This window comes from Chiloscyllium punctatum, chromosome 46 (assembly GCF_047496795.1).
Source record: "Chiloscyllium punctatum isolate Juve2018m chromosome 46, sChiPun1.3, whole genome shotgun sequence".
Taxonomy (NCBI): Eukaryota; Metazoa; Chordata; class Chondrichthyes; order Orectolobiformes; family Hemiscylliidae; genus Chiloscyllium; species Chiloscyllium punctatum.
The window spans coordinates 63,016,820-63,032,300 of NC_092784.1; the positions used below are offsets into that span (position 1 = coordinate 63,016,820).

The window sequence follows — 15,481 nt, forward strand, 5'->3', positions numbered from 1 at the left end:
TATTCCCCCTTTACCCTGATAACACTGCCCAGTGTACAGTACAGGATCAGTACGTTCCCCTTTACCTTGATAACACTGCCCTGTGTACAGTACAGGATCAGTATATTCCACCTTTATCCTGATAACACTGCCCAGTGTACAGTACAGGATCAGTACGTTCCCCCTTTACCTTGATATCACTGCCCTGTGTACAGTACAGGATCAGTATATTCCCCCTTTATCCCGATAACACTGCCCTGTGTACAGTACAGGATCAGTATATTCCCCCTTTACCCTGATAACACTGCCCTGTGTACCGTACAGGATCAGTACGTTCCCCCTTTACCTTGATAACACTGCCCTGTGTACAGTACAGGATCAGTACGTTCCCCCTTTACCTTGATAACACTGCCCTGTGTACAGTACAGGATCAGTACGTTCCCCCTTTACCTTGATAACACTGCCCTGTGTACAGCACAGGATCAGTATATTCCCCCTTTACCTTGATAACACTGCCCTGTGTACAGTACAGGATCAGTATATTCCCCCTTTACCTTGATAACACTGCCCTGTGTACAGCACAGGATCAGTATATTCCCCCTTTATCCCAATAACACTGCCCTGTGTACAGCACAGGATCAGTATATTCCCCCTTTACCTTGATAACACTGCCCTGTGTACAGTACAGGATCAGTATATTCCCCCTTTACCTTGATAACACTGCCCTGTGTACAGCACAGGATCAGTATATTCCCCCTTTATCCCAATAACACTGCCCTGTGTACAGTACAGGATCAGTATATTCCCCCTTTATCCCAATAACACTGCCCTGTGTACAGTACAGGATCAGTATATTCCCCCTTTATCCCAATAACACTGCCCTGTGTACAGTACAGGATCAGTATATTCCCCCTTTACCTTGATAACACTGCCCTGTGTACAGCACAGGATCAGTATATTCCCCCTTTATCCCAATAACACTGCCCTGTGTACAGTACAGGATCAGTATATTCCCCCTTTATCCCAATAACACTGCCCTGTGTACAGCACAGGATCAGTATATTCCCCCTTTATCCCAATAACACTGCCCTGTGTACAGCACAGGATCAGTATATTCCCCCTTTATCCCAATAACACTGCCCTGTGTACAGTACAGGATCAGTATATTCCCCCTTTATCCCAATAACACTGCCCTGTGTACAGTACAGGATCAGTATATTCCCCCTTTACCTTGATAACACTGCCCTGTGTACAGCACAGGATCAGTATATTCCCCCTTTATCCCAATAACACTGCCCTGTGTACAGTACAGGATCAGTATATTCCCCCTTTATCCCAATAACACTGCCCTGTGTACAGTACAGGATCAGTATATTCCCCCTTTATCCCAATAACACTGCCCTGTGTACAGTACAGGATCAGTACGTTCCCCCTTTACCTTGATAACACTGCCCTGTGTACCGTACAGGATCAGTACGTTCCCCCTTTACCTTGATAACACTGCCCTGTGTACAGTACAGGATCAGTATATTCCCCCTTTATCCCAATAACACTGCCCTGTGTACAGTACAGGATCAGTATATTCCCCCTTTATCCCAATAACACTGCCCTGTGTACAGTACAGGATCAGTACGTTCCCCCTTTACCTTGATAACACTGCCCTGTGTACAGTACAGGATCAGTACGTTCCCCCTTTACCTTGATAACACTGCCCTGTGTACAGTACAGGATCAGTACGTTCCCCCTTTACCTTGATAACACTGCCCTGTGTACAGTACAGGATCAGTACGTTCCCCCTTTACCTTGATAACACTGCCCTGTGTACAGTACAGGATCAGTATATTCCCCCTTTATCCCAATAACACTGCCCTGTGTACAGTACAGGATCAGTATATTCCCCCTTTATCCCAATAACACTGCCCTGTGTACAGTACAGGATCAGTATATTCCCCCTTTACCTTGATAACACTGCCCTGTGTACAGCACAGGATCAGTATATTCCCCCTTTATCCCAATAACACTGCCCTGTGTACAGTACAGGATCCTAGCAGCTTTGCAAATGTCCACACTTCAATTTTATTCAATGACAGTTATTCTTGACTCTGCTTCCAACACCCTATCAGGCAGCTCATTCCACATCAAAACATTGTTTTTAAGTTTCTCCCTAAGTCCATCTAAATCGTTTGGGAATGAGCAGGTGTCTTTCAGCTCTGCTCAACAACAGGGGAAACATCCTCTCGTTGTTCACCCTCTCCAAACCCTTCATGATGCTGAACACCTACATTAATTCATCCATTCACAATGCTAGCTTCTTGACATAACTGCAAATCCTCATCCCTGGAGTTAGCAAACCTTCTCTCTACCCTCTCTGAGGCCTTGTCATTCATATTTAAAATAGTTGTTATAATGACTGATCACATTTACTCAATGAACAGATGTCCAGGTTCTGCACCTTTCACTGATCTCACTCTGATAGCAACAAGGACAACAACACCCCCAGTGGACCAGAGTGTAACCCCAATCAATCCACAGTACTCTCCACGAGAATAGATCAGGTTTTGTGGTGGCCCCTATTGGCTGGGATTCAGAGGGAGCCCAGCATCCAAGGAACCATGTTCATTCAATAAAAGAAAAGGAGAGACCTGGAGAGATTTGTGTGATTGTACAGGAGTGTTGGTAAAAGAAGAAGAATATGCTGCACAATAGACCAGACACCGAAATATCAAAGTCAGTAGGGAAGCCACCGAGTGCCAAGAATAGTCCAAGGGGGCTGTCAGCAAAGTGTGGAATTTAATCATTCGGACACATTAAATTAACAATCTATTGAGAGGACAGAAAGCCAGTGTCTGTGAGGGTACCGGTGGTGGGGTGAGTCAGCGCAGAAGTAATTTGGAAAATCCCAGTTAGCCTCTGCCAATCAGCTTTACAGAGCCTTTAACTGGCTCCCCGTGCCACGTCTGGGAAATGGGCTCAAGGGAGGAACAGAGCCAGCAGGTTGAACCCCAATGTGCCCACTTGCCTCCCAGCTTGCCCTCATCCAAGACCTATCAAATGCTGCCACAGAGTCCATATTCCCAAGGTTCAATTCATTAAAAGGAGTGAGATGGATTTGTAATTAATCAGCACTGCCCATTTTCTCTCTCCCCATTCTCGAACCTAGTTTGTTACTGGCCCACAGCCTCACTCGTCATCATTCCCAAACTTCTTTCGTTCTCTTTCCCAGCTCCATCTCTCCCACACTAAGCTGCCAATCATTTTCCATGAGCTCATGGAAAGTGCAGAATATGTCCAAAGATATTTATCTAACATATGCCAAATTATGTTCTTCAAGGATATAAACAGATCTTAAAAAACTCATTCAACGTCACTAATACTCCAGAGAGTCAGCAAAGGAAACTGGTTAACCAGCAACAAACTGGCTACATACAGTGAGAAAAAGGGAAAAATTCAGTCTATGTCTGAGTGTCAAGGGGTGTGTGTGTGTGTGTGTGTGTGTGTGTGTGTGTGTGCGTGTGCGCGTGCAGGGAGGGTGTGTGTGTGTGTGCGTGCGTGCGCGGGGAGGGTGTGTGTGTGCGTGTGTGTGCGTGCGTGTGCGGGGAGGGTGTGTGTGTGCGTGTGTGTGCGTGCATGTGCGGGGAGGGTGTGTTTGTGTGCGTGCGTGTGCGGGGAGGATGTGTGTGTGTGTGCGCGTGTGTGTGCGCATGTGTGTGTGTGTGTGTGTGCGCGTGTGTGTGCGCATGCGCGTGTGTGCGCATGTGTGTGTGCGTGCGTGTGCGTGCGTGCACGGGGAGGGTGTGTGTGTGTGTGTGTGTGCGTGTGTGTACGTGCACGCGTGTGTGTGTGTGTCTCAATGTCTGTATGTGTGTGTGTTTATGTACCAATGTCAGCCTGTGCGTACTTGAGTGCCAGTGTGTGTGCCCACTCATTTCTGTATGTATGGGTCTCAGCATTAATGTGTATGTCTCAGCGACTGTGTATGTGCGTACGTGTTGGCGTGTGCATGTGGGTGTGTGTATCAATGTGGGTGTGCCTCAGCATGATTGTGTACACACGTGTGTGTCTCAGTGTGTAGGTGTGTAACTTTGAGGCTCAGTGTGTACGTGTAGCTGTGTTACTGTGTGTCTCGTGTGTGTGTGTGTGTATGTAGATGTGTTACTGTGAGTCTCAGTGTGCGCATGTAGGTGTGTTACTTTGAGTCTCAGTGTGTGCGTGTGATGTGTTACTATGAGTCTTAGTGTGCGCGTGTAGGTGTGTTACTGTGTGTGTGTAGCTGTGTTACTGTGAGTCTCAGTGTGCGCGTGTAAGTGTGTTACTGTGTGTCTGTGTGTGTAGGTGTGTTACTGTGAGTCTCTATGTTTGTGTAGGTGTGTTACTGTGTCTCAGAGTGTGTGCGTGTGTTACTGTGTGTCTCAGAGTGTGCGTGTGCGTGCGTGTGTAGATGTGTTACTGTGTGTCTGTGTGCGAGTAGATGTGTTATTGTGTGTCTCAGTGTATGTGTGTAGCTGTGTTACCATGTCTGTGCGCGTGTAGATGTGTTATTGTGTGTCTCAGTGTATGTGTGTAGCTGTGTTACTGTGTGTCTGTGTGTGCATGTAGGTGTGTTACTGTGTGTCAGTGTGTATCTGTGTAGGTGTGTTACTGTGTGTCTCAGAGTATGTGTGTGTGTGTTTGTAGGTGTGTTAGTGCATATCTGTGTGTAGGTGTGTCACTGTGTGTCTGTATGTGTATGGGTGTGTTACTGTGTGTCTCTGTGTGTGTTTGTATGTAGGTGTGTCACTGTGTGTCTGTATGTGTGTAGGTGTGTTACTGTGTGTCAGTGTGTATCTGTGTAGGTGTGTTACTGTGTCTCTCAGAGTATGTGTGTGTGTTTGTAGGTGTGTTACTGCGTATCTGTGCGTAGGTGCGTCACTGTGTGTCTGTATGTGTGTAGGTGTGTTACTGTGTGTCTCAGTGTGTGTTTGTGTGTGTAGATGTGTCACTGTGTGTCGCAGTGCGTGTGTATGTGTGTAGGTGTGTTACTGTGTGTCTCAGTGTGTGTGTGGTGTGTCACTGTGTGTCTGTATGTGTGTGGGTGTGTTACTGTGTGTCTCAGTGTGTGTGTAGGTGTATCATTGTGTGTGTATGTGTGTAGGTGTGTCATTGTGTGTCTCAGTGTGTGTGTAGTCATGTCACTGTGTGTCTGGATGTGTGTAGGTGTGTTACTGTGTGTGTGTAGGTATGTCACTGTGTATGTCTGTATGTGTGTAGGCATGTTACTGTTATGTCTGTGTGTCTGTTTGTAGGTGTGTCACTGTGAGTGTAAGTGTGAGTGTGTTACTGTGTGTCTCAGTGTGTGTGTCTCAGTGTGTGTGCTTAGGTGTGTTAGTGTGTCTCTCTGTGTGTGTAGGTGTGTTGCTGTGTGTGTATGGGTGTGTTAAAGTGTGTCTCAGTGCGTGCGTCCTGTGTGTTTGTGTGTCTGTGTTTGTGTGTGCGTCCCTGTGTGTGCGTTGCTCTGTGTGTGTGTGTGTCTGTGCGTCCCTGTGTGTGCGTTGCTCTGTGTGTGTGTGTGTGTGTGTGTGTGTCTGTGTGTGTGTGTGTGTGTCTCAGTGTCAGTGCGTATTGTCACACCCCAGTGGTCTAGTGAGCTGGTACTCAAGCCCGACTATTCCTGGAGTCATCACAAAAAGTTAAACATTTTTAAAAAGGATGCAAATTTTCTAATTTAGTTGTCTTCCGAGAGCTAGGTTAACAGAAAGCGTGGATCATGTTTCTGTACTTAATAGCAATGACTATTTATTAGAAGTCAGAGGATTTCAGCTACAGATAAAAATTTATGACCTTTCAACAGATAACTCTATTGGTCAAAACTCTAATCCCCTTTAAACTCCCCTTCTGTGCATACACATATAGATAGACACGCAACAAAAAGAATAGTTACTATGGATGGATAGAAAAATCTGTGGAAGTGGTTTAATGGTCCTTGTCCCGAGGATTTACTGAAATTAAATGACTGGTTAGCTCAATTGGCTGGACAACTGGTTAGTGATGCCAAGAGTGTGGGTTCAGTTGCTGCAGAGGACTCTCCCTGTGGACCTCGCCTGAGATCCATGGTAACCCTCAGGTGAAACCACTGTCAGAGATCGTTGAGTTCATGTCAGTCCCATTCCCCTCTCTACCTGTAAGCCTGCAGTTTAGTCCAATTTCCTTTTAAGGTATTTGAATATCTATTTCCAACACCCTGTTGTCAGCAAGTCAGCAAGTAGCAGTTGCCATAGTAATATTTTTCATTACTTATTCTTGTAAAGCTATTTTTCCAGAAGAATACTCCAGCAGGTTTATTTTGATACCTTTACATTTGTCTCCGCCCTGGGGTATGCTTGACAGTTAGTTACGATGCAGAAATAAAAGGACAGAACGCACAGGCAAAGGAACTTTAGTAGGCAGTTCAAGGACTTCACAGGGTCACAGAATTATTACAACACAAAAGGAGGCCTTTCTGCCCATCATGTCTGTACTGATCGCCAAATGAAAACCTCCTTTAGTGCCATTCTGCTGCCCTCTTCTTGTAAACCCTGCATATTCTTCCATTTCATTTAACCAGCTAATTATTTTATGAATACCCCAATTAATCCCTCCTCAACCATCTTCTCCAGCAGTGTTTTCTACATTCAAACCACTCGCTATCTGAAAGTGATTTTTCCCAAATCACTCTTGGTTCTTTTACTAGAGATCTCCAGCTCCCTGTTCTCAATCTTGACATGGGTGATAAGTGGTTAGCACTGCAGTCTCACAGCGCCAGCAACCCAGGTTCGATTCTGGGTGACTGTCTGTATGGAGTTTGCACATTCTCCCCGTGTCTGCATGGGGTTTCCTCTGGGTGCTCTGGTTTCCTCCCACAATCCAATGATGTGCAGGTCAGGTGGATTGGTGACACTAAATTGCCCGTAGTGTTAGGTGCATTGGTCAGAGGGAAATGGGTCTGGGTGGGTTACTCTTCGGAGGGTCGGTGTGGACTGATTCGGCCAAAGGGCCTGTTTCCACACTGTAGGGAATCTAATCTAAAAACTGTGTCACACCTCTCACTTTGAATACTATATGGAATAGACTGAGTTGGGTGTGGCTGGGATAGACTGAGCTGGGATAGACTTGAATGTACTGAGCTGGGCAGGGCTGAGATAGATCATTTGGTGCTGTACACTCCATTTAGTTGGTGTAAACAGAACTTGTTAAAATACAATCTGATTGCATTATAAACAAGTGAACGGAGTTGGGTGGAGTCAGTGATGGTAAACCAGAGGAGTTTGGGATGGATGGCAATTTTACATCAAATTACATCATATAAGCAGTATCATTCTACAAAGTCTTTTGAACATAGAAAGCCCAGCCTAGTGTGTGAGGTCGATGCCTGGTACAAAGCTAATGTGCTTGCATGATATACAGTTGTTTAACTTCTATAACTCAGTAAACCCAGGGTTTTATTTCAAAGCTTCCTGTTACTAATTGTGATATTACAATTGAACAAATTGGAAGAAACTCAATCCAGTGGGGTAGGGTTGGTTTTCAGAGAATACAAATTGAAAAAAATTAAAGAACTGAAGGGAAAATGAATGAGGAGAGTATTTTTACACAGAAGATTGGTGTGATCTGGAATGTGCTATTTGAAAGGACATTAAAAATAAGTTCAATAGCAACTTTCAAAAGGGAGTTGGATAAATAATAGATAGGAGCACACCAAGATGAAGTGGATCATTCTGCCAAAGTGCTGATATGGACACAATGGGCTGAATGCTTTCCTTCTGGTCTGAAAGTTTATGTATTAGAGACTAAGCCCTTGGAAAGATCCAGAGGTCAATCAGAGGTCAGTAGTTTCCAGTTGGAAATAGCTTTCATCATTTCTAAATTATTTGAGAAATTTGCATGTGTAGAAGTCTGATGGGCATTTTGCATGACTTGAAGGCATTAAATAGAAATCCATGTATTAGGTCCTTTAACCCACGGTCTCTCCATCTTTCCTAAAGCAAAGACTCTTATGGCCTATCCCCCTGGCCATGCATCTAGACATTGAGCACTGATAACAATACTATAGACCATACAACACTCACATTTGCTTCCCATTAATAACAACATACATTTACACCTTCATGTAAACAAATATGGCAATGGATTTCATAAAAACATCATCCCTATTCCACTCCAGGGCTGCCCAGACTGGGTTAACTGTACCTCCCTGGGGGCAGTACATTCATCCAATACCCACCTAATATCTTAGCCCCTCAACAATCAGGGAGGGGGGTGTGTGTGTATCAGGGAGGGGTGTGTGTGTGTGTGTGTGTGTATCAGATAGGGGATTGTGTGTATCAGGTAGGGGTGTGTGTGTGTATCAGGTGTGTGTGTGTGTGTGTGTATCAGGTAGGGTTGTGTGTGTGTATCAGGTGGGTGTGTGTGTGTGTGTATCAGGTGGGTGTGTGTGTGTGTGTATCAGGTAGGAGTGTGTGTATCAGGTAGGGGTGTGTGTGTGTATGTGTGTGTGTGTGGTTATCAGGTAGGGGTGTGTATCAGGTAGGGGTGTGTGTATCAGGTAGGGGTGGGTGTATCAGGTAGGGGTGGGTGTGGGTGTATCAGGTAGGTGTGCGTGTGTATCAGGTGTGTGTGTGTGTGTGTGTGTATCAGGTAGGGGTGTGTGTATCAGGTGGGGGGGTGTGTGTGTATCAGGTGGGGGTGTGTGTGTGTATCAGGTAGGGGTGTGTGTATCAGGTGGGGGTGTGTGTATCAGGTGGGGGTGTGTGTGTGTATCAGGAGGGGGTGTGTGTGTGTATCAGGTGGGGGTGTGTGTGTGTATCAGGTAGGGGTGAGTGTGTGTATCAGGTAGGGGTGTGTGTATCAGGTGGGGGTGTGTGTATCAGGTGGGGGTGTGTGTGTGTATCAGGTGGGGGTGTGTGTGTGTATCAGGTAGGGGTGTGTGTATCAGGTGGGGGTGTGTGTATCAGGTGGGGGGGTGTGTGTGTATCAGGTGGGGGTGTATGTGTGTATCAGGTAGGGGTGAGTGTGTGTATCAGGTAGGGGTGTGTGTATCAGGTGGGGGTGTGTGTATCAGGTAGGGGTGAGTGTGTGTATCAGGTAGGGGTGTGTGTATCAGGTGGGGGTGTGTGTATCAGGTGGGGGTGTGTGTATCAGGTAGGGGTGTGTGTGTGTGTGTATCAGGTGGGGGTGTGTGTATCAGGTGGGTGTGTGTGTGTGTATCAGGTAGGGGTGTGTGTATCAGGTGGGTGTGTGTGTATCAGGTGGGGGTGTGTGTATCAGGTGGGGGGGTGTGTATCAGGTGGGTGTGTGTGTATCAGGTAGGGGTGTGTGTATCAGGTGGGGGTGTGTGTATCAGGTGGGGGTGTGTGTGTGTATCAGGTGGGGGTGTGTGTATCAGGTGGGGGTGTGTGTATCAGGTGGGGGTGTGTGTATCAGGTGGGTGGGTGTGTATCAGGTGGGGGTGTGTGTATCAGGTGGGGGTGTGTGTGTATCAGGTGGGGGTGTGTGTATCAGGTGGGGGTGTGTGTATCAGGTGGGGGTGTGTGTGTGTATCAGGTGGGGGTGTGTGTATCAGGTGGGGGTGTGTGTGTGTATCAGGTGGGGGTGTGTGTATCAGGTAGGGGTGTGTGTATGTATCAGGTAGGGGTGTGTGTATCAGGTAGGGGTGTGTGTATCAGGTGGGGGTGTGTGTGTGTATCAGGTAGGGGTGTGTGTATCAGGTGGGGGTGTGTGTATCAGGTGGGGGGGTGTGTGTGTATCAGGTAGGGGTGTGTGTATCAGGTGGGGGTGTGTGTGTGTATCAGGTGGGTGTGTGTGTGTGTATCAGGTGGGGGTGTGTGTATGTATCAGGTGGGTGTGTGTGTGTGTATCAGGTGGGGGTGTGTGTGTGTATCAGGTAGGGGTGTGTGTATCAGGTGGGGGTGTGTGTGTGTATCAGGTGGGTGTGTGTGTGTGTATCAGGTGGGGGTGTGTGTGTGTATCAGGTGGGGGTGTGTGTGTGTATCAGGTGGGTGTGTGTGTGTGTATCAGGTGGGGGTGTGTGTGTGTATCAGGTGGGTGTGTGTGTGTGTGTATCAGGTAGGGGTGTGTGTGTGTTTGTATCAGGTGGGGGTGTGTGTATCAGGTGGAGGGGTCTGTGTGTGTATCAGGTAGGGGTGTGTGTGTGTATCAGGTGGGGATGTGTGTTTGTGTATCAGGTAGGGGTGTGTGTGTGTTTGTATCAGGTGGGGGTGTGTGTATCAGGTGGAGGGGTCTGTGTGTGTATCAGGTAGGGGTGTGTGTATCAGGTGGGGGTGTGTGTATCAGGTGGGGGTGTGTGTGTGTATCAGGTGGGGGTGTGTGTATCAGGTGGGTGGGTGTGTGTGTATCAGGTAGGGGTGTCTGTATGTGTGTATCAGGTAGATGTGTGTGTATCAGGTAGGGGTGTGTGTATCAGGTGGGGGTGTGTGTATCAGGTGGGGGTGTGTGTATCAGGTGGGGGTGTGTGTGTGTATCAGGTAGGGGTGTGTGTATCAGGTGGGGGTGTGTGTATCAGGTGGGGGTGTGTGTATCAGGTGGGTGTGTGTGTATCAGGTGGGGGTGTGTGTATCAGGTGGGGGTGTGTGTATCAGGTGGGGGTGTGTGTATCAGGTAGGGGTGTGTGTATCAGGTGGGGGTGTGTGTATCAGGTAGGGGTGTCTGTATGTGTGTATCAGGTAGATGTGTGTGTATCAGGTAGGGGTGTGTGTATCAGGTGGGTGTGTGTGTATCAGGTAGGGGTGTGTGTATCAGGTGTGCGTCTGTGTGTGTGTATCAGGTAGATGTGTGTGTGTGTATCAGGTGGGGGTGTGTGTGTGTATCAGGTAGGGGTGTGTGTATCAGGTGGGGGTGTGTGTGTGTATCAGGTGGGTGTGTGTGTGTGTATCAGGTGGGGGTGTGTGTGTGTATCAGGTGGGGGTGTGTGTGTGTATCAGGTGGGTGTGTGTGTGTGTATCAGGTGGGGGTGTGTGTGTGTATCAGGTGGGTGTGTGTGTGTGTGTGTATCAGGTAGGGGTGTGTGTGTGTTTGTATCAGGTGGGGGTGTGTGTATCAGGTGGAGGGGTCTGTGTGTGTATCAGGTAGGGGTGTGTGTGTGTATCAGGTGGGGATGTGTGTTTGTGTATCAGGTAGGGGTGTGTGTGTGTTTGTATCAGGTGGGGGTGTGTGTATCAGGTGGAGGGGTCTGTGTGTGTATCAGGTAGGGGTGTGTGTATCAGGTGGGGGTGTGTGTATCAGGTGGGGGTGTGTGTGTGTATCAGGTGGGGGTGTGTGTATCAGGTGGGTGGGTGTGTGTGTATCAGGTAGGGGTGTCTGTATGTGTGTATCAGGTAGATGTGTGTGTATCAGGTAGGGGTGTGTGTATCAGGTGGGGGTGTGTGTATCAGGTGGGGGTGTGTGTATCAGGTGGGGGTGTGTGTGTGTATCAGGTGGGGGTGTGTGTATCAGGTGGGGGTGTGTGTATCAGGTGGGGGTGTGTGTATCAGGTGGGGGTGTGTGTATCAGGTGGGGGTGTGTGTATCAGGTAGGGGTGTGTGTATCAGGTGTGGGTGTGTGTATCAGGTAGGGGTGTCTATGTGTGTATCAGGTAGATGTGTGTGTATCAGGTAGGGGTGTGTGTATCAGGTGGGTGTGTGTGTATCAGGTAGGGGTGTGTGTATCAGGTGTGTGTCTGTGTGTGTGTATCAGGTAGATGTGTGTGTGTGTCTGTGTGTGTGTATATCAGGTAGGTGTGTGTGTATCAGGTAGGGGTGAGTGTGTGTGTGCGTTTTTGTATGTTTATCAGGTAGGGGTGTGTGTGTGTGTGTGCGCTCGTGTCAGTCAGTGGGAATTACTGAGAGCTGAGACAGTACTGTGAAGGTTGTGCTTAATTTCCCTTGCTCCAAGTCTCATCAGCTTTAACACAGGAATAAATCTAGGAAGGTTTTGCAAACTCTTAACAGTTACAGAATTAAGGCAGCACAGCGTATTCACAGAAACCTTACAATTAAAAGCAAAACATTTTCAATCCTGGTTGGCTGAGGAGGCAGTAGGATTAAACTGCAGCCCTGTCACAAGATCAGACCAACCAGGCAAACCTGTGATGGGTTTGAAATATCTGACAGAAGGGAGACAAATCTGAACCAAATGACAGCAAAGTCTGAAATTTTATCATCAACCCTATGCCATAAATTGCTTCGTGCTCCCAGCAATCATTGAAACTGCAAATAAATGGAAAATGGAATAAGTAGAGCAGTGGAGTCCTACCTGATCCCACCAGGCGATCAGCCAGGGCTTAGAGCATGTCTCACAAAAAAAGTCAACCAGTGGCATCTTGTCAGATTCTGGCAATCTTGTGGAATATATAGATCTGCCTGTCGGACAGTCTCAGGTAAATACCTGAACTGCTGGGGAGCTCCAGTCACTAATCCAGGGCCAGTTCACAGCTTTTCCAGCCCTCAGTAATCCACCCAAGGGAGAGAGAAGGTTCCGAGCTTTCAGATTTCACCCAGTACACTCGGCATCTTCTTGGTGCCTGGTCTGACCTCATCTGATGGAAATATCCCCAGCATGTTTTCCAAGGTGTTTCTCATGACACGGGCTCTGTATTGTTACACAAGCTGTTAATTCTATTCCATTTACCCTTCTCTGATGACGCCTGGCTTTGATAGAGCATAAGCAGGGCCAGGCCAGGCTCCTGTTTGGATAGGCCAAAGCCAGCAGCTGCCAGTGACAAGATGTCTTCACTGCAGTGCAGACTCCGACTACCCACAGTACACTGCAGTTTCGTGGTGACAGAAAGTATCAGACTTCGTTGTTTCCAACATCTTCAAGCATAAAACTGATAACCTATAAATTCTCCAGCACTCATCAGGAAAGTGAAGCATAAAGCTTATCACATCAAATCCAGAGAAACAACATCGTAAAATGGAGCTTCTCCTCCCTCTCTCTCTCTCGCCCTGGGTACCACAGTCTGCAGCTCTGTAAATGACACAGGAGTCACTGTGCCTCAACCTTATTGATCAACACATCCAGCCCTCAGGTCCTTTCACTGATTGCTGGCCCTTTTCCTCCTCTCTCTGTCAGATGGCTGGAATACACGCTGTTTACAGTCTCCCCGTATGGCAGCCTTGCACAGACAGTGTCTGCAAGCTGCTCCTGTATCCTCACTGCAGTCAATGATGTAAAGGGGGGGGGGAGGAGGAGAGAAGGAGTGAGGTGTGCAGAAGCATTAAACTAGGGCCACCAGCACAACCAGCCACTGCTGAACTCTAATAACCCCAGATTTTCTCTGTTATAAATCCCTCTAAAATTACAACCAGAGGGGGGAGGGTCAGAATACCAGAGTATTTAATTAAAGGGGAACTTCCAGAAAATTCCCTGATGCACATTAATCTGTTCCAGTCCCTCTCTCTATATTTCGCTTCCTCTTGTTGATGATCATCTACCTGTCTATCAGTTTTTCACTATCCTTCTTTTGTTAACTATCTCTCATTTTATCTGATATCGAAACCACCCCCATCCCACCAGCAATTCTGACTCTTTAATATCCCCTTTCTGATTCTTACTTTAATTCCCCCTCTCTCTGATTCTCTCTTTAATTCCCCCTCTCTCTGATTCTCACTTTAATTCCCCCTCTCTCTGATTCTCTCTTTAATTCCCCCTCTCTGACTCTCTCTTTAATTCCCCCTCTCTCTGATTCTCTCTTTAATTCCCCCTCTCTCTGATTCTCTCTTTAATTCCCCCTCTCTCTGACTCTCTCTTTAATTTCCCCTCTCTGACTCTCTCTTTAGTCTCCCCTCTCTCTGACTCTCTCTTTAATTCCCCCTCTCTCTGACTCTCTCTTTAATTCCCCCTCTCTCTGACGCTCCCTTTAATCTCCCCTCTCTCTGACTCTCTCTTTAATTTCCCCTCTCTGACTCTCTCTTTAGTCTCCCCTCTCTCTGACTCTCTCTTTAATTCCCCCTCTCTCTGACTCTCTCTTTAATTCCCCCCTCTCTCTGACGCTCCCTTTAATCTCCCCTCTCTCTGACTCTCTCTTTAATTTCCCCTCTGACTCTCTCTTTAATTCCCCCCTCTCTCTGACTCTCTCTTTAATTTCCCCTCTCTCTCTCTATTTAATTCCCCCTCTCTCTGACTCTCTCTTTAATTTCCCCTCTCTCTCTCTTTAATTCCCCCTCTCTCTGACTCTCTCTTTAATTCCCCCCCCTCTCTCTAAAATTCCCCCTCTCTCTGACTCTCTCTTTAATTTCCCCTCTCTCTGACTCTCTCTTTAATCTCCCCTCTCTCTCTCTCTTTAGTTCCCCCTCTCTCTGACTCTCTCTTTAATTCCCCTCTCTGACTCTCTCTTTCATTTCCCCTGTCTCTGACTCACTCTTTAATTCCCCCTCTCTCTGACTCTCTCTTTAATTTCCCCCTCTCTGACTCTCCCTTTAATCTCCCCTCTCTCTGACTCTCTCTTTAATTTCCCCCTCTCTGACTCTCCCTTTAATCTCCCCTCTCTCTGACTCTCCCTTTAATCTCCCCTCTCTCTGACTCTCTCTTTAATTCCCCCCTCTCTCTGACTCTCTCTTTAATTTCCCCTCTGACTCTCTCTTTAATTCCCCCTCTCTCTGACTCTCTCTTTAATTCCCCCTCTCTCTGACTCTCTCTTTAATTTCCCCTCTCTCTGACTCTCCCTTTAATTTCCTCTCTCTCTCTCTCTTTAGCTCCCCCTCTCTCTGACTCTCTCTTTAATTTCCCCTCTCTCTCTAATTCCCCCTCTCTCTGACTCTCTCTTTAATTCCCCCTCTCTCTGACTCTCTCTTTCATTTCCCCTCTGACTCTCTCTTTAATTCCCCCTTTCTCTGACTCTCTCTTTAATTCCCCCTCTCTCTGACTCTCCCTTTAATCTCCCCTCTCTCTGACTCTCTCTTTAATTCCCCCTCTCTCTGACTCTCTCTTTAATTTCCCCTCTGACTCTCTCTTTAATTCCCCCTTTCTCTGACTCTCTCTTTAATTCCCCCTCTCTCTGACTCTCCCTTTAATCTCCCCTCTCTCTGACTCTCTCTTTAAATTCCCCTCTCTCTGACTCTCCCTTTAATATCCCCTCTCTCTGACTCTCCCTTTAATCTCCACTCTCTCTGACTCTCCCTTTAATCTCCCCTCTTTCTGACTCTCTCTTTAATTCCCCCTCTCTCTGACTCGCTCTTTAATTTGCCCTCTCTCTGACTCTCTCTTTAATTCCCCCTCTCTCTGACTCTCTCTTTAATTCCCCCTCTCTCTGACTCTCTCTTTAATTCCCCTCTCTGACTCTCTCTTTAATCTCCCCTCTCTCTCTCTCTCTTTAGTTCCCCCTCTCTCTGACTCTCTCTTTAATTCCCCTCTCTGACTCTCCCTTTAATCTCCCCCCTCTCTCTCTCTCTCTTTAATTCCCCCTCTCTCTGACTCTCTCTTTAATTTCCCCTCTCTCTGACTCTCTCTTTAATCTCCCCTCTCTCTCTCTCTCTTTAGTTCCCCCTCTCTCTGA

At 47.2% G+C, this 15,481-nt stretch overlaps 1 protein-coding gene across 4 annotated transcripts in view; it reads right to left on the reverse strand.

Moving 5' to 3' along the window:
• The window catches only part of LOC140468227 (3',5'-cyclic-AMP phosphodiesterase 4B-like), a 666,103-nt gene that overhangs the window by 94,417 nt on the left and 556,205 nt on the right, over positions 1-15,481 (reverse strand). Inside the window, exon 1 of one of the 4 annotated variants that reach the window (XM_072564487.1) lies at positions 12,241-13,152. The exons of the other annotated variants lie outside the window; for them this stretch is intronic. Coding sequence (XP_072420588.1) covers positions 12,241-12,306 — 66 coding nt within the window. The 5' untranslated portion in view covers positions 12,307-13,152. Of the gene's footprint in view, positions 1-12,240; positions 13,153-15,481 lie in introns of those variants that run through there. 4 annotated transcript variants of the gene reach the window in all.